Below are 21,656 nucleotides of genomic sequence, written 5' to 3'. Positions count from 1 at the left end.
ACCTCACTATAGAGGTGATGATCTACTGCATTACTTTACCTCACTATAGAGGTGATGATCTACTGCATTACTTTACCTCACTATAGAGGTGATGATCTACTGCATTACTTTACCTCACTATAGAGGTGATGATCTACTGCATTACTTTACCTCACTATAGAGGTGATGATCTACTGCATTACTTTACCTCACTATAGAGGTGATGATCTACTGTATTACTTTACCTCACTATAGAGGTGATGATCTACTGTATCCTCACTATAGAGGTGATGATCTACTGTATTACTTTACCTCACTATAGAGGTTATGATCTACTGTATTACTTTACCTCACTATAGAGGTTATGATCTACTGTATTACTTTACCTCACTATAGAGGTGATGATCTACTGTATTACTTTACCTCACTATAGAGGTTATGATCTACTGTATTACTTTACCTCACTATAGAGGTGATGATCTACTGTATTACTTTACCTCACTATAGAGGTGATGATCTACTGTATTACTTTACCTCACTATAGAGGTTATGATCTACTGTATTACTTTACCTCACTATAGAGGTGATGATCTACTGTATTACTTTACCTCACTATAGAGGTTATGATCTACTGTATCCTCACTATAGAGGTGATGATCTACTGTATCCTCACTATAGAGGTTATGATCTACTGTATTACTTTACCTCACTATAGAGGTGATGATCTACTGTATTACTTTACCTCACTATAGAGGTGATGATCTACTGCATTACTTTACCTCACTATAGAGGTTATGATCTACTGTATCCTCACTATAGAGGTGATGATCTACTGTATTACTTTACCTCACTATAGAGGTGATGATCTACTGTATCCTCACTATAGAGGTGATGATCTACTGCATTACTTTACCTCACTATAGAGGTTATGATCTACTGTATCCTCACTATAGAGGTGATGATCTACTGTATTACTTTACCTCACTATAGAGGTGATGATCTACTGTATCCTCACTATAGAGGTGATGATCTACTGTATTACTTTACCTCACTATAGAGGTGATGATCTACTGTATCCTCACTATAGAGGTGATGATCTACTGTATTACTTTACCTCACTATAGAGGTGATGATCTACTGTATTACTTTACCTCACTATAGAGGTTATGATCTACTTTATCCTCACTATAGAGGTGATGATCTACTGTATCCTCACTATAGAGGTGATGATCTACTGTATTTCTTTACCTCACTATAGAGGTGATGATCTACTGTATTACTTTACCTCACTATAGAGGTGATGATCTACTGTATCCTCACTATAGAGGTGATGATCTACTGTATTACTTTACCTCACTATAGAGGTGATGATCTACTGTATTTCTTTACCTCACTATAGAGGTGATGATCTACTGTATTACTTTACCTCACTATAGAGGTGATGATCTACTGTATTACTTTACCTCACTATAGAGGTTATGATCTACTGTATCCTCACTATAGAGGTGATGATCTACTGTATTACTTTACCTCACTATAGAGGTTATGATCTACTGTATTACTTTACCTCACTATAGAGGTTATGATCTACTGTATTACTTTACCTCACTATAGAGGTTATGATCTACTGTATTACTTTACCTCACTATAGAGGTTATGATCTACTGTATCCTCACTATAGAGGTTATGATCTACTGTATCCTCACTATAGAGGTTATGATCTACTGTATTACTTTATCCTACTTTTAACTAATCCTGTAGAGAAACAAGTTTTAAATGTGTTATAAATAAACAAATGTTGAATATAAAATATTAGATTTAGCTGATAAATATTTACTCACCTGGAGATTGTTAACACTTCCTGTTTCTAAAGTTGTAACTTTATTAACTTCATTACGTTGTCTGCACGGTCATCATTTAAAGAAGCTTATGTTATTTATGGGATGCTGATCAATATTTCTGTTCATCAGATTCTTGAAGCTAAATGACTTTGATCTGAATAAATGGAACCAAAACAATACGCATACAAAATAATAATATTTTTCTTATGTAACGAAACATTTCAGTTTCATCTCAAACTGAAGATTAATAAGCAAAGCAGTTCTGGTTCTGTTCTGGTTCTGGTTCTGGTTCTGTCCTGTGGTTGACCTGTCTCTCCTCGTCTCATGTGACCCACAGAACTCTGGCTCTGATCAAACCCGACGTGGTGACCCAGGTGGGCGACGTGTTGGAGCGGATCTCCTCGTCCAACCTGCTGGTGACCAAAGCCAAGATGACCACGCTGTCCTGGTGAGACGGAGGAGCGACCTTGAAGGGCGTGCCTCCTTCAAGGGCCCGCCTCCTTCAAGGTCCCGCCTCCTTCAAGGGCGCGCCTCCTTTAAGGGCGCGCCTCCTTCAAGGTCCCGCCTCCTTCAAGGGCCCGCCTCCTTCAAGGTCCCGCCTCCTTCAAGGGCGCGCCTCCTTCAAGGGCCCGCCTCCTTCAAGGTCCCGCCTCCTTCAAGGGCGCGCCTCCTTCAAGGGCGCGCCTCCTTCAAGGGCGCACCTCCTTCAAGGTCCCGCCTTCTTCAAGGGCGCGCCTCCTTCAAGGGCGCGCCTCCTTCAAGGGCGTGCCTCCTTCAAGGGCGCGCCTCCTTCAAGGTCCCGCCTCCTTCAAGGGCGCGCCTCCTTCAAGGGCGTGCCTCCTTCAAGGGCCCGCCTCCTTCAAGGTCCCGCCTCCTTCAAGGGCGCGCCTCCTTCAAGGTCCCGCCTTCTTCAAGGGCCCGCCTCCTTCAAGGGCCCGCCTCCTTCAAGGTCCCGCCTCCTTCAAGGGCGCACCTCCTTCAAGGGCGTGCCTCCTTCAAGGTCCCGCCTCCTTTTAGGGCGCGCCTCTTTCAAGGGCGCGCCTCCTTCAAGGGCGCACCTCCTTCAAGGGCGCGCCTCCTTCAAGGGCCCGCCTCCTTCAAGGTCCCGCCTCCTTCAAGGGCGCGCCTCCTTCAAGGGCGCGCCTCCTTCAAGGTCCCGCCTTCTTCAAGGGCGCGCCTCCTTCAAGGGCGCGCCTCCTTCAAGGGCGTGCCTCCTTCAAGGGCGCGCCTCCTTCAAGGTCCCGCCTCCTTCAAGGGCGCGCCTCCTTCAAGGGCGTGCCTCCTTCAAGGGCCCGCCTCCTTCAAGGTCCCGCCTCCTTCAAGGGCGCGCCTCCTTCAAGGTCCCGCCTTCTTCAAGGGCCCGCCTCCTTCAAGGGCCCGCCTCCTTCAAGGTCCCGCCTCCTTCAAGGGCGCACCTCCTTCAAGGGCGCGCCTCCTTCAAGGTCCCGCCTCCTTTTAGGGCGCGCCTCTTTCAAGGGCGCGCCTCCTTCAAGGGCGCACCTCCTTCAAGGGCGCGCCTCCTTCAAGGTCCCGCCTCCTTCAAGGTCCCGCCTCCTTCAAGGGCGCGCCTCCTTCAAGCCCTTGTATGGATCATTGTCTCCTGGTGATATAGTTATGTTACCAGCCCTTGTATGGATCATTGTCTCCTGGTGACATAGTGATGTAGATTTGTGTGTCGTCTGCATAATGATATCACGTTGTTGTTGTTGTTGTTGTTGTTGTTGTTGTTGTTGTTCATAGTGTGAGTCAGTGGCAGCATGTAGACGTGGACAGAAGAGGCCCCAGTATTGAGCCTTGAGGAACTCCACATGTCCTCCTAGTAATTTTAAAGCTAGACTAAACCTGGATTAGCGGTTATATTTAAACCAGGATGAGGTTCATCTCTGTGTTATTGACAACATGGCTGCATATCTTCACTGGATGGGGTTAGAGGAAAGAGTTCCTCTCAGGAAAATTAGAGATAGGTTAAACCCGATTGAATTTTATGACAACAGTGAGTTTTCACAGCGGTGTAGTTTACAAAGGAGTGTCATATACCTCAATGGGAAGGTTGGACCAGCCATCAAGCATGGAAGTGAGAGGAATGTTGCCGTGCCACCACTTCTCCAGCTCCTAGTAGTTGCAGTTAAACTCCTCCATTAAATCAGCAACATCTTTTCAAATGTTGAAAAGTTTGACCCTCTTTGACGTGCCATGACAGCTAGCTAGTGACGGAGTTTATTAGCTATAGCCGCTGTAGTGGTAGCTATGAACATAGCTAACGGTATCAGTAACAGAATGTTTTCACGGCAACATAAACTAATCCTGTTTTAACCCTTGTTTAAACTAGTTTAACTAATCCAGGGTTAGAATTAAGATGTGCAACACTTCTCTGATTAATTATAAACCAGTTTAAACCTAGATTTACTAACCCTAGATTAACTCTAAACCAGGATTACTTTAATCCTTGCTGGTGCAACCTAGCCGCAGTGTTGTAGTATTTAACCCCCTCACCTCAGTGTTCGTGATCAACCGTTATTTTAACACTGTGTTCACCACGCTGACCTTTGACCCTGTGGAATGTGAATAAATGGGCCCGCCCCCCGTGAGACAACATGGCCGCTCAGTGACTTATTAACGCTCTGCTTCTCCCGGCAGGACGCAGGCGGCCGACTTCTACGTGGAGCATCAGTCCAAACCTTTCTTCAGGTGAGTCAATGATTCACCTGGAGGAGGAGGAGGAGGAGGAGGAGGAGGAGAGGAGAGGAGGAGGAGGAGAGGAGAGGAGGAGGAGGAGGAGGAGGAGAGAGGAGAGGAGAGGAGGAGGAGGAGAGGAGCAGGAGGAGAGGAGGAGGAGGAGGAGGAGAGGAGGAGGAGGAGGAGGAGGAGAGGAGAGGAGGAGGAGGAGAGGAGGAGGAGGAGAGGAGAAGAATGAGGAGGAGAGGAGGAGGAGGAGGAGAGAAGAATGAGGAGGAGAGGAGGAGGAGGAGGAGAGAAGAATGAGGAGGAGAGGAGGAGGAGGAGGAGGAGAGAAGAATGAGGAGGAGAGGAGGAGGAGGAGGAGAGAAGAATGAGGAGGAGAGGAGGAGGAGGAGGAGAGGATGAGGAGAGGAGGAGGAGGAGGAGAGAGGAGAGAGGAGGAGGAGAGGAGCAGGAGGAGAGGAGGAGGAGGAGAGGAGGAGGAGGAGAGGAGGAAAGGAGGAGGAGAAGAGGAGGAGGAGGAGAGGAGGAGGAGGAAGAGGAGAGGAGAGGAGAGGAGAGGAGGAGGAGGAGAGGAGAGAGGAGAGGAGAGGAGGAGGAGGAGAGGAGCAGGAGGAGAGGAGGAGGAGGAGGAGGAGGAGAGGAGGAGGAGGAGAGGAGGAGGAGGAGGAGGAGGAGAGGAGGAGGAGGAGAGGAGGAAAGGAGGAGGAGGAGAGGAGGAGGAGAGGAGGAGGAGAGGAGGAGGAGGAGAGGAGGAGGAGAGGAGTAGTAGTAGTTCTCTCTAACACCAGCGGTTCTCCCCTGCAGTAACCTGGTGCAGTTCTTGTCCTCGGGCCCCGTGGTGGCCCTGGAGCTGATGGGGGACGAGGCCGTGTCCACCTGGAGGAGGCTCCTGGGCCCGACGGACTCCTCGGCGGCGAGGAAGGAGGCGCCGCAGAGCGTCCGCGGCCAGCTGGGAACCGACGGCGTCAAGAACGTCGGCCACGGCTCCGACTCGCTCGCCGCCGCCGCCCGAGTAAGAAGCGAGGCGCCCTCTGTTCCCCTCCGGTTCACGAAGGACTCGCGAGGACTGACACCGGTGCTGGTTCTGTTTGTTCCCTCAGGAGCTGGAGTTCTTCTTCCCGTCCGCCGGCGGCCACGGCCCGTCCAACACGGCCGTGTTCTCCGACTGCACGTGCTGCATCATCAAGCCGCACGCCGTGTCCGAAGGTAGGAGCGCCGACCTGCCGGCTTCTGCAGGAGCCCCGCTGAGCCACGTTGAGCTTGATCATCCTCATGTGATTCTGAAAAGCTGTCACAACCACGTAGCACAACCACGTAGCGCAACCACGTAGCGCAACAAATAACAAATGTGCTCGGCCCTCTGAGAGCACATTTCTCAGAGCGAGTCCAGGTCCTCTACCTCATCTGGACCTGCTTTCTTTCCACCGAGTCTCTGAGCTCTCTGCAGCCTGTGTTCCTCCTGTGGCGCCCCCGCCTGGTCAAGCTGTGCAGGAGTCCTGTTCCTTTGGCCTCAGGGCTGTTTACCATAGCTACAGTCCTTTCTCACGGCAGGACCAGAGTCCTTTATGTTGCTGCAGGTGCGGCGGCACCGACACCCTGAAGGAGCCCCGCCCACGTCCTGCTGCTCCTGCTGGGACACGCTGAGCCTCCGTGAGAGCTGAGGGCTGCTCGCCGCGCTGCAGGCTCCACGAGAACCTTCATGTTTTAATAAGCACCGATTAGTAACGCTGACATGGGAGCAGTCCTTGTTTCAACTGCTGGTTATGACGCCTCGCCCCAGCTAACGGTGCTAACGGTGCTAACGGTGCTAACGGTTCTAACGGTGCTAACGGTCCTATTGGCCCTCTGATGATATTAGTGAGGTCATAATGGAGGCGGAGTTAAAAAAATGGATGAGGTCACTGGAAGCAGAGGAGGAGCTCTTCACGCTTTATAGTTCACGTTCGTGTGTGTGTGTGTGTGTGTGTGTGTGTGTGTGTGTGTCTGCAGCAGCCAATCACAGCGCTGATGATGAGTCGTGTCTGATAACACGTCTGGAACAGAGGAGCTTCTGTTGCCAGGCACCCGGAACAGGGTCTCCTAGCAACAGCAGCAGCTTTTGGGAGCACACACACACACACACAACACACACACACACACACACACTCTGGTGGTCTGTGACCAAACAGTCCTGCAACAAGAGAAATTGATCATAGCAGCTGATGAGAATAACAAGCTGAACTTCTTCCTCTTCCTCTTCCTCTTCCTCCTCTTCTTCCTCCTCCTCCTCCTCCTCTTCCTCCTCCTCCTCCTGTCTGTCTGCAGCCAACTGACCTTCACAGGTCGTCCGCAGCCTCTTCACAGTGAAGAGGCGCCTGAAAGACGATCCGTTGTCCAGAGGTCGTTATGTTGCAACAGCATGATGAAGATGAAGATGAAGATGATGATGATGATGATGATGATGATGATGATGATGATGATTCAGTTTATTTTGTAGAGCCCAGAATCACAGACTCCCCTCAGAGCGTTACCTCTGGAGACACGACCTCACGGGATCAGAACAACCTTCAGGAGGAGGAGGAGGGCGATGATGATGATGATGATGATGATGCTGATGATGATGAGAACAAATGAAGAAGAGTTTATTGTTTGTGTGTCACAGGTCTGACCGGGAAGATCCTGAACTCCATCTCAGCGGCCGGGTTCCAGATCTCAGCGCTCCAGATGGTAAAGCTGTGAGCCTCATGTCCCCAGTATGTCCCAGTATGCTCCCAGTGTGTCCCAGTATGTCCCAGTATGTCCCAGTATGTCCCCAGTATGTCCCAGTATGTCCCAGTATGTCCCCAGTATGTCCCAGTATGCTCCCAGTGTGTCCCAGTATGTCCCAGTATGTCCCCAGTATGTCCCCAGTATGTCCCCAGTATGCTCCCAGTGTGTCCCAGTATGTCCCAGTATGTCCCCAGTGTGTCCCAGTATGTCCCCAGTATGTCCCAGTGTGTCCCCAGTATGTCTCAGTGTGTCCCAGTGTGTCCCAGTGTGTCCCCAGTATGTCCCCAGTATGTCCCAGTATGTCCCCAGTATGTCTCAGTGTGTCCCAGTGTGTCCCCAGTATGTCCCAGTGTGTCCCCAGTATGTCCCAGTATGTCCCCAGTATGTCTCAGTGTGTCCCAGTGTGTCCCCAGTATGTCCCAGTGTGTCCCCAGTATGTCCCAGTATGTCCCCAGTATGTCTCAGTGTGTCCCAGTGTGTCCCCAGTATGTCTCAGTGTGTCCCAGTATGTCCCCAGTATGTTCCAGTATGCTCCCAGTATGTCCCCAGTATGTCCCCAGTATGTCCCAGTGTGTCCCAGTGTGTCCCCAGTATGTCCCCAGTATGTTCCAGCATGCTCCCAGTATGTCCCAGTATGCTCCCAGTATGTCCCCAGTATGTCCCCAGTATGTCCCAGTGTGTCCCAGTGTGTTCCCAGTATGTCCCCAGTATGTTCCAGTATGTCCCAGTGTGTCCCAGTATGTCCCAGTATGCTCCCAGTTTTGACTGGCTGACCTCATACTGGTCCGCTACACACTGACCTCTGTCTCTCTGCACATTGTGGGCCGCAGGGCACGAACCAATCGATCAGTGATCCATGTGAGTGATGCATCATGGGAGTAAAAGCAAAGCAGAGGAACAAGCCATGCAGAGGAGCTTTAACTGCCATAAATATTATTCACGTCATTATTGAATGTTTACGTATTATTACTTGTTTCATGAATATTGATTCTGTTTGGAGTTGCTCTTGATGGGAACTATGTTCACGTCCTGTGTTGTGCGGGGACACATTTGGTCGTGACAACCTCCTAAAGAAGTCGTCTCTGTACTTTAAAGTGACAACAAGGTGTTCTTCTGTTCCGACGCATTTATTCATCAAACTAACACTTCGGTGTCACTTTAAAGTACAGAAACGTCTTTTTTAGGTCAGCTCATCTCTTATCTCATATCTGATATGTCTTATCTCAAATCTGATATATCTTATCTCATATCTGATATCTCTTATCTCAAATCTGATATCTCTTATCTTATATCTGATATATCTTATCTCATATCTGATATCTCTTATCTTATATCTGATATATCTTATCTCATATCTGATATCTCTTATCTCATATCTGATATCTCTTATCTTATATCTGATATCTCTTATCTCATATCTGATATCTCTTATCTCATATCTGATATCTCTTATCTCAAATCTGATATCTCTTATCTTATATCTGATATATCTTATCTCATATCTGATATCTCTTATCTCATATCTGATATCTCTTATCTTATATCTGATATCTCTTATCTCATATCTGATATCTCTTATCTTATATCTCATATCTTATATCTCTTATCTCATATCTGATATCTCTTATCTCATATCTGATATCTCTTATCTCATATCTGATATCTCTTATCTTATATCTGATATATCTTATCTCATATCTGATATCTCTTATCTCATATCTGATATCTCTTATCTCATATCTGATATCTTTTATCTCATATCTGATATCTCTTATCTTATATCTGATATCTCTTATCTTATATCTCTTATCTCATATCTCTTATCTTATATCTGATATCTCTTATCTCATATCTGATATCTCTTATCTTATATCGGATATCTCTTATCTTATATCTGATATCTCTTATCTCATATCTGATATCTCATATCTGATATCTTTTATCTCATATCTCATATCTCTTGTCTTATATCTGATATCTCTTATCTCATATCTGATATCTCTTATCTTATATCTGATATCTCTTATCTTATATCTGATATCTCTTATCGTATATCTGATATCTCTTATCTCATATCTGATATCTCATATCTGATACCTCTTATCTCATATCTGATATCTCTTATCTCATATCTGATATCTTTTATCTCATATCTGATATCTCTTATCTCATATCTGATATCTCTTATCTTATATCTGATATCTCATATCTGATACCTCTTATCTTATATCTGATATCTCTTATCTCATATCTGATATCTCTTATCTCATATCTGATATCTCTTATCTCATATCTGATATCTGATATCTCTTATCTCATATCTGATACCTCATATCTGATATCTCTTATCTTATATCTGATATCTCATATCTGATATCTCTTATCTTATATCTGATATCTCTTATCTCATATCTGATATCTCTTATCTCATATCGGATATCTCTTATCTTATATCTGATATCTCTTATCTCATATCTGATATCTCTTATCTTATATCTGATATCTCTTATCTCATATCTGATTTCTCACATCTCTCCTCTCATCTCCAGTTCAGCGTGGACCGGGCCAACGCAGAGGAGTTCTACGAGGTGTACAAAGGCGTGGTCCCAGAGTACCCCGTGAGTAGGGCCGGTTCTGTTGTTCCCGGTTCTCCGTCTGGAGAAATGTTTATGTCCTTGGGTTCCTCTCCCTGCAGACCATGGTGACGGAGCTGAGCTCCGGACCCTGCATGGTCCTGGAGATCCACGGAACCGACGCCGCTCAGTCCTTCAGGGAGTTCTGTGGACCGGCCGACCCAGTGAGTCACCTTCTGGTCACCTTGTGTGTTCATGGCATACGCTCCATTTGTTCAGCACCTTTTATCAAACACAATACAAGCCCTCTGATTGGTTCAAAGTGGATCACATGAAGTGTGTGTGTCTGTGTGTGTCTGTCTGTGTGTCTGTGTGTGTCTGTCTGTGTGTCTGTCTGTCTGTGTGTCTGTGTGTGTGTCTGTGTGCGTCTGTCTGTGTGTTTGTCTGTGTGTGTGTGTGTGTGTGTGTGTCTGTGTGCATCTGTCTGTGTGTTTGTCTGTGTGTGTGTGTGTGTGTGTGTGTCTGTGTGTGTCTGTCTGTGTGTTTGTCTGTGTGTCTGTCTGTCTGTGTGTATGTCTGTCTGTGTGTGTGTCTGTGTGTGTGTGTGTGTGTGTCTGTGTGTCTGTCTGTGTGTGTGTGTGTACGTGTGTCTGTGTGTCTGTGTGTGTGTATGTGTGTCTGTGTGTGTGTGTGTGTGTGTGTGTGTCTGTCTGTGTGTCTGTCTGTGTGTCTGTCTGTCTGTGTGTCTGTGTGTGTCTGTGTGTATGTCTGTCTGTGTGTGTGTGTCTGTGTGTGTCTGTGTGTCTGTCTGTGTGTGTGTGTGTGTATGTGTGTCTGTGTGTGTGTGTGTGTGTGTGTGTCTGTGTGTGTCTGTGTGTCTGTCTGTGTGTCTGTCTGTGTGTGTGTGTGTCTGTGTGTGTGTGTTTCTGTGTCTGTCTGTGTGTGTCTATGTGTGTGTCTGTGTGTGTGGATGTGTGTGTGTGTGTGTGTGTGTGTGTGTGTGTGTGTGTGTGTGTGTGTGTGTGCTGCAGGCTGTGCTGGTGCGTGATCTGAACTCTAATGAGACTCTGAGGAATTTCACACCTTCACGGTCTCTAAAGTTCATCAATGGCTCATGACTGTTAATCAGTTTCTCCATTTATTTAGTACATGTATTTATTTATTATATTTATTTGTTTATTATATTTATTTGTGTCTGTCCTTCAGTCCTGATGTCACAGACGTTCCTCCAGAGCATGAATGTAGTGATTGGCTCATTATTTCCAGGTCACATGACATAAAGCTCATTGAAGCCCTGCAGCCTCGGCTACGTTCTGCTAACGTCGGCTACGTTCAGCTAACGTCGGCTACGTTCAGCTAACGTCGGCTACGTTCAGCTAACGCCGGCTACGTTCTGCTAACGTCGGCTACGTTCAGCTAACGCCGGCTACGTTCTGCTAATGTCGGCTACGTTCAGCTAACGCCGGCTACGTTCTGCTTACGTCGGCTACGTTCAGCTAACGCCGGCTACGTTCTGCTTACGTCGGCTACGTTCTGCTAACGTCGGCTACGTTCAGCTAACGCCGGCTACGTTCTGCTTACGTCGGCTACGTTCTGCTAACGCCGGCTACGTTCTGCTTACGTCGGCTACGTTCTGCTAACGCCGGCTACGTTCTGCTTACGTCGGCTACGTTCTGCTTACGTCGGCTACGTTCTGCTATCGCCGGCTACGTTCTGCTTACGTCGGCTACGTTCTGCTAACGCCGGCTACGTTCTGCTTACGTCGGCTACGTTCTGCTTATGTCGGCTACGTTCTGCTAACGCCGGCTACGTTCTGCTAACGTTGGCTATGTTCTGCTAACGTCGGCTACGTTCTGCTTACGTCGGCTACGTTCTGCTTACGTCGGCTACGTTCTGCTTACGTCGGCTACGATCTGCTAACGCCGGCTACATTCTGCTAACGTCGGCTACGTTCTGCTTACGTCGGCTACGTTCTGCTAACGTCGGCTACGTTCTGCTAACGTCGGCTACGTTCTCCTAACGCCGGCTACGTTCTGCTTACGTCGGCTACGTTCTGCTAACGCCGGCTACGTTCTGCTAACGTCGACTACGTTCTGCTAACGTCGGCTACGTTCTGCTAACGTCGGCTACGTTCTCCTAACGCCGGCTACGTTCTGCTTACGTCGGCTACGTTCTGCTAACGCCGGCTACGTTCTGCAGAAGTGTACATTGCTTCAGATTTCAGTGACAAACTAGTTTCACAACTCGGTGACCTCAGACTGACCTGAAGTATTTTCTGACACAACCTACAAATTCCTCCTCCTCCTTCTCTCCCTCCTCTTCCTCCTCCTCCCATGATCCTTTGCTGCTTAGCAGCCAGCTACTCCTTCCTAGTAGTAGTATTCAGTATGAGTAGTAGTATTTCGTATTGTTATAAGTATTTGGTATTAGTATTCAGTAGGAGTACTCAGTATGAGTAGTAGTATTTGGTATTGTTATAAGTATTCAGTAGTAGTATTAGTGTTTGATATTAGTCTTTGGCATTAGTATTCACTAAGAGTACTCAGTATTAGTAGTAGCATTTGTTGTACTTGTATAAACTGTTTTGGTGTGTTCACCTCTAAACACACTGACTCCTCTTCATCAACTATCGACCTGGTCATGTGACCAGCAGCTCACTCTGCCTCTCCCATTAGTGGACATCAGTCATTAGTCACATGAAGGTCACATGAAGGTCACGTGAAGGTCCTGACGCATGACTTCTGTGATCACTCGATAAAGCTCCCCGCTCCGTGTCACGCTGCTGTCTGTAGTTTGTCGACGCGCAGACAGCCGAGCGGCCATGTTTGTAGTCCTTCACTCTGACTGTTAAACAAATAAAAACGGTTCAGCCAATGAAAACTCGGTTCACGCAGAATGGAATGCGGCCACTGAAAGCACCGAGGCCCCGCCCACTCGTGATGTCAGAGCACAAGCACTGTTATTCATGTTTAGTCTAAATGCATGAGTGTTTATGTCAGTAAGGAGATCACATGACCCTCTTTGCTTCTATATGTGGTCTCTCCCCTGACGGAGGACTCTAGGGGATCAGCAGGAACCCGGTTTGACCTTGAGAGGGTCAGATACTTCAAATAAAACTACAGAGTGGTATTCATGAGCCGCGACAAGTATTTACAGGAAGCGCTCCCTGTTCAGTGAGAACCTTGTCACTTCCTGTCTGCGGGTCACATGACTGGCAGCTGAGTCAGCGCCGTCCCCGTTTCATCAGGTTCCCTTAAGTGTTCATGGAACAAGTACTCAAGGGTACTAGTACCACACTGAGAATAGAACAAGTACTCACATACGTTACTTCAGTCTGAGTATAATTGGGAAAGTGGAGATAAAGTATTTAAGTAAAAATATCCAAATGCAGAAAAGTTAAAAAAAAGAAATGAACTTCTCAAAATATTAGACTGATGGTTCAAGAGCTCGTTATGTTTTGTGCGTATAATTCTTCAAGTCAAGTAGAAGTACTCGGGTAAATGTCCAACAGGAGACAATACTGAAGTAGAAGTACTTGGTAAATGTACTTGTACTTCCTCCACCAGGAGACAGTACTGAAGTAGAAGTACTTGGTAAATGTACTTGTACTTCCTCCACCAGGAGACAGTACTGAAGTAGAAGTACTTGGTAAATGTACTTGTACTTCCTCCACCAGGAGACAGTACTGAAGTAGAAGTACTTGGTAAATGTACTTGTACTTCCTCCACCAGGAGACAGTACTGAAGTAGAAGTACTTGGTAAATGTACTTGTACTTCCTCCACCAGGAGATCTCCAGACATCTCCGGCCGACCTCTCTGCGGGCGCTGTACGGCCGAGACGCCGCGAAGAACGCCGTCCACTGCACGGACCTGCCGGAGGACGGCCTGCTGGAGGTGAGGTCACACGCAGGCCCCGCCCACTCCTGTTCTCAGAGCAGACGAGGCCCCGCCCACTCAGAGAACACGAGTGGGCGGGGCCTCATGACTCCCGTGGGCCGAGGATGACAAAAGGTTCCGAGTTAGAGGCAAAAGCTTTGTTCTGCAGGAAGGGAGGCGCTGACAACCGGCTCCTTGTTACCGGGGGGATCGCTAACAAGGTCGCTAACAAGGTCGCTAACAAGGTTTTCTGTCTCCGCAGGTTCAGTATTTCTTCAGGATTCTGGACGGATGACAAGACAGGAAGCGGCGCAGTGAGAGACGTGACAGTTAACTCATGTTTGTTTATTGTTTCAGCCTTATGCAGATTAAATAAAGTGTTTGATCTGAACATTGAACACCGACTACATGTCATTACACGGAACGGCCTGATGCCCTCGCTTGTTTTTATGTTTTTTTTTTTTTTTTTTTAGACCAGCGACTTTGGTTTTTTGATTCATACATTACACTTTGAAAAAAATGTACAACTGCATAAATATAAAATTCTTGCACCATGAACATGGTTCAACATTCAACAGTAAGTTGATTCTCCAGCAACGAACTCGTGTGTGTATGCACTACGCTACCGGGAGGAACACACGACACACAACACACACACAGACTCCTCAGAGGTCAGAGTACCATGCTAGTATTCATTAGCACATCGACACACACACACACACACCTTGGACCACGGAAGCGACAGACAGAGCACAGCAGGACACAGGCGCTACAGACATGTCAGTAGTGAGTTACAGTCAGATGATGAACACATGGCTCGAGGAATATTCTCGTGTACAGTAGAATAAATATTTGCTATTGCTACTCTTGTTTTACATCCTAACCCTGGAGACGCGCGCGCGCGCGCGCACACACACACACACACACACACACACACACACACACACACACACACACACACACACACACACACACACACGGAGAAGCTAGTGTAAAGCACACAGATTAAGTGTCGGTCCTGTATATCATGAATGTTCAAAGACTAGTGGTGTTTATCTCAACTCTTTTATTCTCTCTGCATGGTGTCGGGGTCGCAGTGAGAGGTCACGAGGTGATGGTGAACTTCACGTCGAAGCGGCCCTGGTAGCGGTCCTTCTCGCTGTAGCCGATGTTGGCGCCAAAGACTTTGCACTCGATGCGCAGCTCCTGGTCCAGGGTCAGGTTGGTGAACTGGATGGCCACGAGCGGCTGCAGGTACTGCGGGTGCAGCAGCTTGCCGTAGTACGGGTAGTACTGCAGGGGGAAGCCCTCGCCCAGCCCGTGGTAGTAGATCGGTCCGATCTTGTCCACGTCCTCGTCTCTCTGCGGGGGGGCGGGGTTAGTCACACCTCCTTTAACACTTCAAGAACACACAACGGGAGACCGGAGAGGACCTACCTTGTTCTTGCAGAAGATGGGGATCAGGTTGGGCTGAGCTCTGGACTGCAGCGCCTCAGGGAGCGTCTGGTTGTTGGTCGGAGCCTGAAACCAGAGACACGAGGGAGTCAATGTTCAGCCCCAACTAAACCGACTGAATCACCATATCTGATGCCTACGTTACCCACAATGCAGCTCAAACGACCACCAGTGTTATGCTAGCAGGAGCTAAGGTCCAGTGTTATGTGTTATGCTAGCAGGAGCTAAGGTCCAGTGTTATGTGTTATGCTAGCAGGAGCTAAGGTCCAGTGTTATGCGTTATGCTAGCAGGAGCTAAGGTCCAGTGTTATGCTAGCAGGAGCTAAGGTCCATTGTTATGCTAGCAGGAGCTAAGGTCCAGTGTTATGCGTTATCCTAGCAGGAGCTAAGGTAAAGTGTTATGCTAGCAGGAGCTAAGGTACAGTGTTATGCTAGCAGGAGCTAAGGTACAGTGTTATGCTAGCAGGAGCTAAGGTAAAGTGTTATGCTAGCAGGAGCTAAGGTACAGTGTTATGCTAGCAGGAGCTAAGGTACAGTGTTATGCTAGCAGGAGCTAAGATACAGTGTTATGCTAGCAGGAGCTAAGGTACAGTGTTATGCTAGCAGCAGTTTCAGTGATGAAGACCACGAAGGACTGAACGCATGTAAATGAGTTTCAAACGGTTCATAAAGGATCAGATGATGAAGAGTAACTTCAGCTAACAGTTATAGCCGTGTCACATGGTCTGGCACGCGTTATCTATATTTATATATTATATATAAACTTTGTTTTCATACGTGAACAGACTGAGCCTTCTTTAAAGATAAGAAGTCTCATGTTCTAAACAACTAGAGACAGAACCCATTGAAACCCGTCTGGCTCCCGTGAGGGGACAGAACCCAGACGGGTTTTGGGTCAGAACCCACTTTGGGCCTGAAGTTGACGATGCGGTTGAGCTTGACGATGATGCAGGGCTTCCCGTCCTTGAAGCCGTAGTGAGGGTCGCTCTCCCCGGAGCAGCCGGCCAGCAGCGTGCGGCGGAAGCGGCACGCTTTCCTCTGGCCGTAGTCGTTGTCCAGGCTGCCGCGCTCCGTGTAGGACGTCGGGGTTTCTGCAGGAGAGAGGACCGTCAGTACGGGCTCATGGACCTTCTGGTCTGGGTCTCTACGGGCTCATACCTCCACAGTCCTCAAACTTGAGCTGGTCCACCTGCCGGGCATCGTCGTACTGCTTCAGGAACGTCTCCACAGCCTGTGTGTACTTTGTGTAGGACAACTCATCAGAGAGGCTGAAGGAGATCTCTGACTTCAGAGAGCGAGGCGTGTGGGACAGGCCTGCACACAAGGGGTTAATGGATATATATAACATGGTTATAACCATAAACAAGGTTAATTAATATATATATATATATATATAGTGTTTTAATAACCATAAAGAACAGGGACTATGTACACACACACATATATATATATATATATATATATATAAATAAATAATGTGGTTAAAACCATAAAGAACAGGGCTAATAGTAAACTATTGATTCTCAGAGTTCACTTTGTTTTTTATAATAAACTAAATATAAAGTAAACTCTCTCTCTCTCTCACACACACACACACACACACACACACACACACACACACACACACACACACAGTAGTTTTCCACAGCGTGGGCCTCATTGAGGCGTGGTGTGAAGAAAGAGGGTGAGAGCAAACCCTTTTTTCCCAGCAGCCTCTCTGTTTGTTACTGTAGTTGTGAGCAGCAGACAGCGAGGCCTGTGAGGCTCCTCCCCCTCCTGTGAGGCTCCTCCCCCCCTCTCCTCTCACAATGGAAACTTTTATCCTCAGCATGAGCACTGCTGAGCAGCTACTCCCTACTTCCTTTATCAGCTGCTGCTGCACCGTCTCTACTCTACCGTCTCTACTCTACTGTCTCTACTCTACCGTCTCTACTCTACCGTCTCTACTCTACTGTCTCTACTCTACCGTCTCTACTGTCTCTACCGTCTCTACTCTACCGTCTCTACTGTCTCTACCGTCTCTACTGTCTCTACCGTCTCTACTGTCTCTACCGTCTCTACTCTACCGTCTCTACCGTCTCTACCGTCTCTACTCTACTGTCTCTACTCTACTGTCTCTACCGTCTCTACTCTACCGTCTCTACTGTCTCTACCGTCTCTACTCTACCGTCTCTACTCTACCGTCTCTACTCTACTGTCTCTACTCTACTGTCTCTACCGTCTCTTCTGTCTCTACCGTCTCTACTCTACTGTCTCTACTGTCCCTACTCTACCGTCCCTACTCTAACGTCTCTACTCTAACGTCTCTACTCTAACGTCTCTACCGTCTCTACTCTACTGTAGACAGAAGACAGTAGAGTAGACTGTACTGTCCTCTATTATACAGTGGCCTCTATTCTACTGTCCTATACTACTGTTTTCTATTTTCCTCTATTCTACTGTCCTCTATTCTATTTCCTCTCTCAATGTCTTCTCCTGTCTCCTGTCTCCTCTCTCCTATGTCCTCTGCTGTCTCCTCTGTCTGTCCAAACCTCTGAGTCCCTGAACAGAGCCAGTACTCAACATGAAACCAGAGGCGAGCTCCTAGTGAGACCTTCTTTACAGATTAGGATTGTCCTGAGAAAAACAAGCTTATGAGACCGGGTCCCGCTAGAGACCAGCACAGGTCTTACCTGGGGGGGCGACCCGGTCCTGGTAGGTGGGCTTGTAGTTGCTGAGCGTGAGCAGCAGTGCCTGGATTGTCCCGATGAAGATCCCCGCCAGGCAGCCGTAGAAGATCACGTAGAACGCGAAGATCTTCACTGTGGAGACACGGGGTTAACGTCACGGTGAACTGCACTCTGGGAAATCACGACGCGGTGAACTGCACTCTGGGAAATCACGATGCCCTTTCCTGTTCCTAACACTTTCTATGAATGAACGTTCACTAAAGGGTTAAACATGAGAACCTGCAGGAGCCATTTTACATCAACATGGAGGGTTAGACCTCATTTTAAATCCCCCTAACAACAGGCTGGGCAGGAACAGGTCCTGGTCTCTTGCTGGTCTGCGGGCAGCACTGTGAAGAGGTTCTGATAGAAGGTTATTTTTTGGGGTGGGGGTCCTAAACCCTTCTCGTTCCCTTGTGCGTTAGCTGCTGTTGTTGTTGTTGTGGCAACATCCCAAAAACGGTTTCAAGTGCAAAGGCGCCCGTGTGAAACCAGTTTGGTGGGTCCAGAACCGGTTGGGCTGCATGAAGCACAGGTAGACTCTGCCCCCGTCACCCTGGAGAGGCAGGGTTTGCTCAGGAAACCCCGTTTTGTTTGTGGTGCAAGTGAGACATGGAGCTACAAGCTGGAGATGAACACCCAGCAGACTGCAGCATCAAGTGGTGAGGACAGACACCCGCCTGTCTGTCTGTCTCTTTCTCTTTTAAAAACAGAACCCTCTTGTTGCAGCAACTCAAGCACAGCAACCTGTTGCTTCTTCAGAGCAACATGGTCGCTCTCTTTTAGTTGGTGCGACACATCCCCCCCCTCATAGTAGGTGCAGTAGGTACACTAGTACTACTAGTACACGAGGGGTATGACTACACTAATCACAAAATGTTTTTTTCAGCTCCTGTAAGTTCGCCACGAAACAGTGTTGCCATGGCGACACGTGAGCCACCGAGATTTCTTCTTCTTATGTCGGTCAGATAACGGGAACCCGTTCATTTGTTGAACATATTGATGAGTAATAACAACAATAACACACATTAATGCATCACCACCAGCACGGGGACGGACACACAGCAGCCGGACGTCGTGCCGTGTCTTTGGGGGAGGGGCGGGGCTCTGGGTCGTGATCACCGGGCTCGTTAGCGGGGACCGGGCGCCGGGGACCGGGAGGGTTTAATCCCAGACGGGTTACACGGATTACAGCGGGGCTGTTTAACAGGATGAGCGCGTGATCCCGTTAACACATTAACATTAAGTACCCGGACCCGGGTTTTAGGATCCGGGGTCCGGTAATCCGGGCTTGGAGAGGAGGAGCTCAGCCCGGGAAAGTTGTGTCTCTCGCAGGGTCCGTGTCTCCGGGAAGCTGGTCTACGAGGCAGCCGCCCGGAGAAACGGACCCCGCGAGAGACACAACTTTCCTGGGGCGGCCCGGTGCTCCGGCCCGGCCCTCACCGGTCCGTCCTTCAGCGTGACCTTTTCATAAAGGCCGTGTTTGAACGCCTCCGAGCCGGGCGACGCCTTTCGGGAACCACTTCCTCTAACTGAGAGCGAACCAGTGAACACATTAAAACGCAGTTTGACTCCAGCTAAAAAAAAACACTCAAAGTGTGTTTAAACACGTGACTCCAAAACGAGGAATAAAAAGACGAGACCAAAGAGCACGTCGTGTCTGCGGAGGGCCACGTGGTTTAACGGTTTAACGGGTTTTCGCGTCGGTGAGCAGCAGTCACGACGTCTAACAGGTGTTCCGTCTCCTCCATCTTCTTTCCTTCAACCGCCATGAGAGCAACGACAAGGACTTCACTTACGCCAACTGCTGCCCGTGCGTCCCAGGAACTCCTTCTTCTCCGAGTTCCACACGAACGTCCTCCAGCCGCCGTCGCCGTCCTTGTTCCCCGACATGTCCGTAGTTTATGTGTATATAAATATATATATGTGTGCGTATATCTCCTGCTGTCGGCCCGGTGCTCCTGCGTTGCTCCGGTAGCGGCTGTTATGTGTCGGGGACTCCGCCCGCGCGCTCCTGTAACAAGTTAGTAGGGGGGGGGGGGGGGGGGCGCGCGCAGCAAATCACGACGCGCCTCTGCGCTCTGCGTAAGCGGGAAAACGAGGGGGGTGAAGGGGGGAGGGGCACAAAATGGCCAACAGTTACCACGAAGGTTTTTGTAATGCTGCCGGTGCCATTGCACCCGCTGCGGCCCCTCAGGGCTCCCACCGGGGGCTGGTATACACGTACAACACGGTTATTTGTGTGGGTATCTGACACACATGTACCTTCATCAGCAGCACGACTACTAGTTAACTAACTGTTACAGCTGGTTATCAACTAACTAACTAACTGTTACAGCTGGTTATCAACTAACTAACTAACTGTTACAGCCGCTTATCAACTAACTAACTAACTAACTGTTACAGCCGCTTATCAACTAACTAACTAACTGTTACAGCTGGTTGTCAACTAACTAGCTAACTAACTGTTACATCCGCTTATCAACTAACTAACTTACTAGCTAACTGTTACAGCCGCTTATCAACTAACTAACTAACTGTTACAGCCGCTTATCAACTAACTAACTAACTGTTACAGCTGATTATCAACTAACTAACTAACTGTTACAGCCGCTTATCAGCTAACTAACTAACTAACTGTTACAGCCGCTTATCAACTAACTAACTAACTGTTACAACCGCTTATCAACTAACTAACTAACTAACTGTTACAGCCGCTTATCAACTAACTAACTAACTGTTACAGCTGATTATCAACTAACTAACTGTTACAGCCGCTTATCAACTAACTAACTAACTGTTACAGCTGATTATCAACTAACTAACTGTTACAACCGCTTATCAACTAACTAACTAACTAACTGTTACAGCCGCTTATCAACTAACTAACTAACTGTTACAGCTGATTATCAACTAACTAACTGTCACAGCCGCTTATCAACTAACTAACTAACTGTTACAGCTGGTTATCAACTAACTAACTAACTGTTACAGCTGATTATCAACTAACTAACTAACTGTTACAGCCGCTTATCAACTAACTAGCTAACTGTTACAGCTGGTTGTCCACAACTTTTAACTAACTAACTGTTACAGCCGCTTATCAACTAACTAACGGTTACAGCCGCTTATCAACTAACTAACTAACTAACTAACTGTTACAGCCGCTTATCAACGAACTAACTAACTGTTACAGCTGGTTATCAACTAACTAACTAACTGTTCCAGCCAGTTATCCACAACTTTTAACTAACTGTTACAGCTGGTTATCCACAACTTTTAACTAACTGTTACAGCTGCTTATCAACTAACTAACTAACTAACTAACTAACTAACTAACTGTTACAGCCAGTTATCCACAACTTTTAACTAACTAACTGTTACAGCTGATTATCCACAACTTTTAACTAACTAACTAACTGTTACAGCCGCTTATCCACGGCTTTTAACTAACTAACTGTTACAGCTGGTTATCAACTAACTAACTGTTATAGCTGCTTATCAACTATCTAACTAACTAACTTACAGCCGCTTATCAACTAACTAACTAACTAACTGTTACAGCCAGTTATCCACAACGTTTAACTAACTAACTAACTGTTACAGCTGGTTACCCACGGCTTTTAACTAACTAACTGTTACAGCCAGTTATTCACAACTTTTAACTAACTAACTGTTACAACCGGTTATCCACAACTTTTAACTAACTAACTGTTACAGCCGCTTATCAACTAACTAACTAACTAACTAACTGTTACAGCTGGTTATCCGCAACTTTTAACTAACTAACTGTT

At 47.5% G+C, this 21,656-nt stretch overlaps 2 protein-coding genes across 2 annotated transcripts in view; one reads left to right on the top strand and one right to left on the bottom strand.

Annotated features, from left to right (window-relative positions):
* nme7 (NME/NM23 family member 7) overlaps positions 1-14,065 on the top strand; it is a 17,415-nt gene extending 3,350 nt beyond the window's left edge. The window contains exons 4-12 of the mRNA XM_079221078.1: positions 2,158-2,268; positions 4,458-4,508; positions 5,307-5,514; positions 5,603-5,708; positions 7,144-7,208; positions 9,800-9,868; positions 9,946-10,047; positions 13,610-13,717; positions 13,962-14,065. Of these exons, the coding sequence (XP_079077204.1) occupies positions 2,158-2,268; positions 4,458-4,508; positions 5,307-5,514; positions 5,603-5,708; positions 7,144-7,208; positions 9,800-9,868; positions 9,946-10,047; positions 13,610-13,717; positions 13,962-13,994 (853 nt within the window). The 3' untranslated portion in view covers positions 13,995-14,065. The remainder of the gene's footprint in view (positions 1-2,157; positions 2,269-4,457; positions 4,509-5,306; positions 5,515-5,602; positions 5,709-7,143; positions 7,209-9,799; positions 9,869-9,945; positions 10,048-13,609; positions 13,718-13,961) is intronic.
* A 75-nt stretch (positions 14,066-14,140) lies between these two features.
* Positions 14,141-19,842, bottom strand: atp1b1a (ATPase Na+/K+ transporting subunit beta 1a). The gene is made up of 6 exons (XM_079221080.1): positions 19,662-19,842; positions 17,827-17,955; positions 16,313-16,468; positions 16,061-16,245; positions 15,137-15,220; positions 14,141-15,061 (listed from the first exon to the last, which is right to left on the bottom strand). The coding sequence occupies exons 1-6, from the start codon at positions 19,753-19,755 to the stop codon at positions 14,804-14,806; spliced, it is 906 nt and encodes a 301-aa protein (XP_079077206.1). The 5' UTR covers positions 19,756-19,842; the 3' UTR covers positions 14,141-14,803.
* Between the last annotated feature and the right edge of the window lie 1,814 nt (positions 19,843-21,656).

The sequence above is a fragment of the Taurulus bubalis genome (genome assembly GCF_910589615.1).
Source record: "Taurulus bubalis genome assembly, chromosome: 7".
NCBI lineage: Eukaryota > Metazoa > Chordata > Actinopteri > Perciformes > Cottidae > Taurulus > Taurulus bubalis.
Note: the sequence above shows the minus strand (reverse complement) of the source record. Positions and strands in the feature narration are given on the sequence as shown.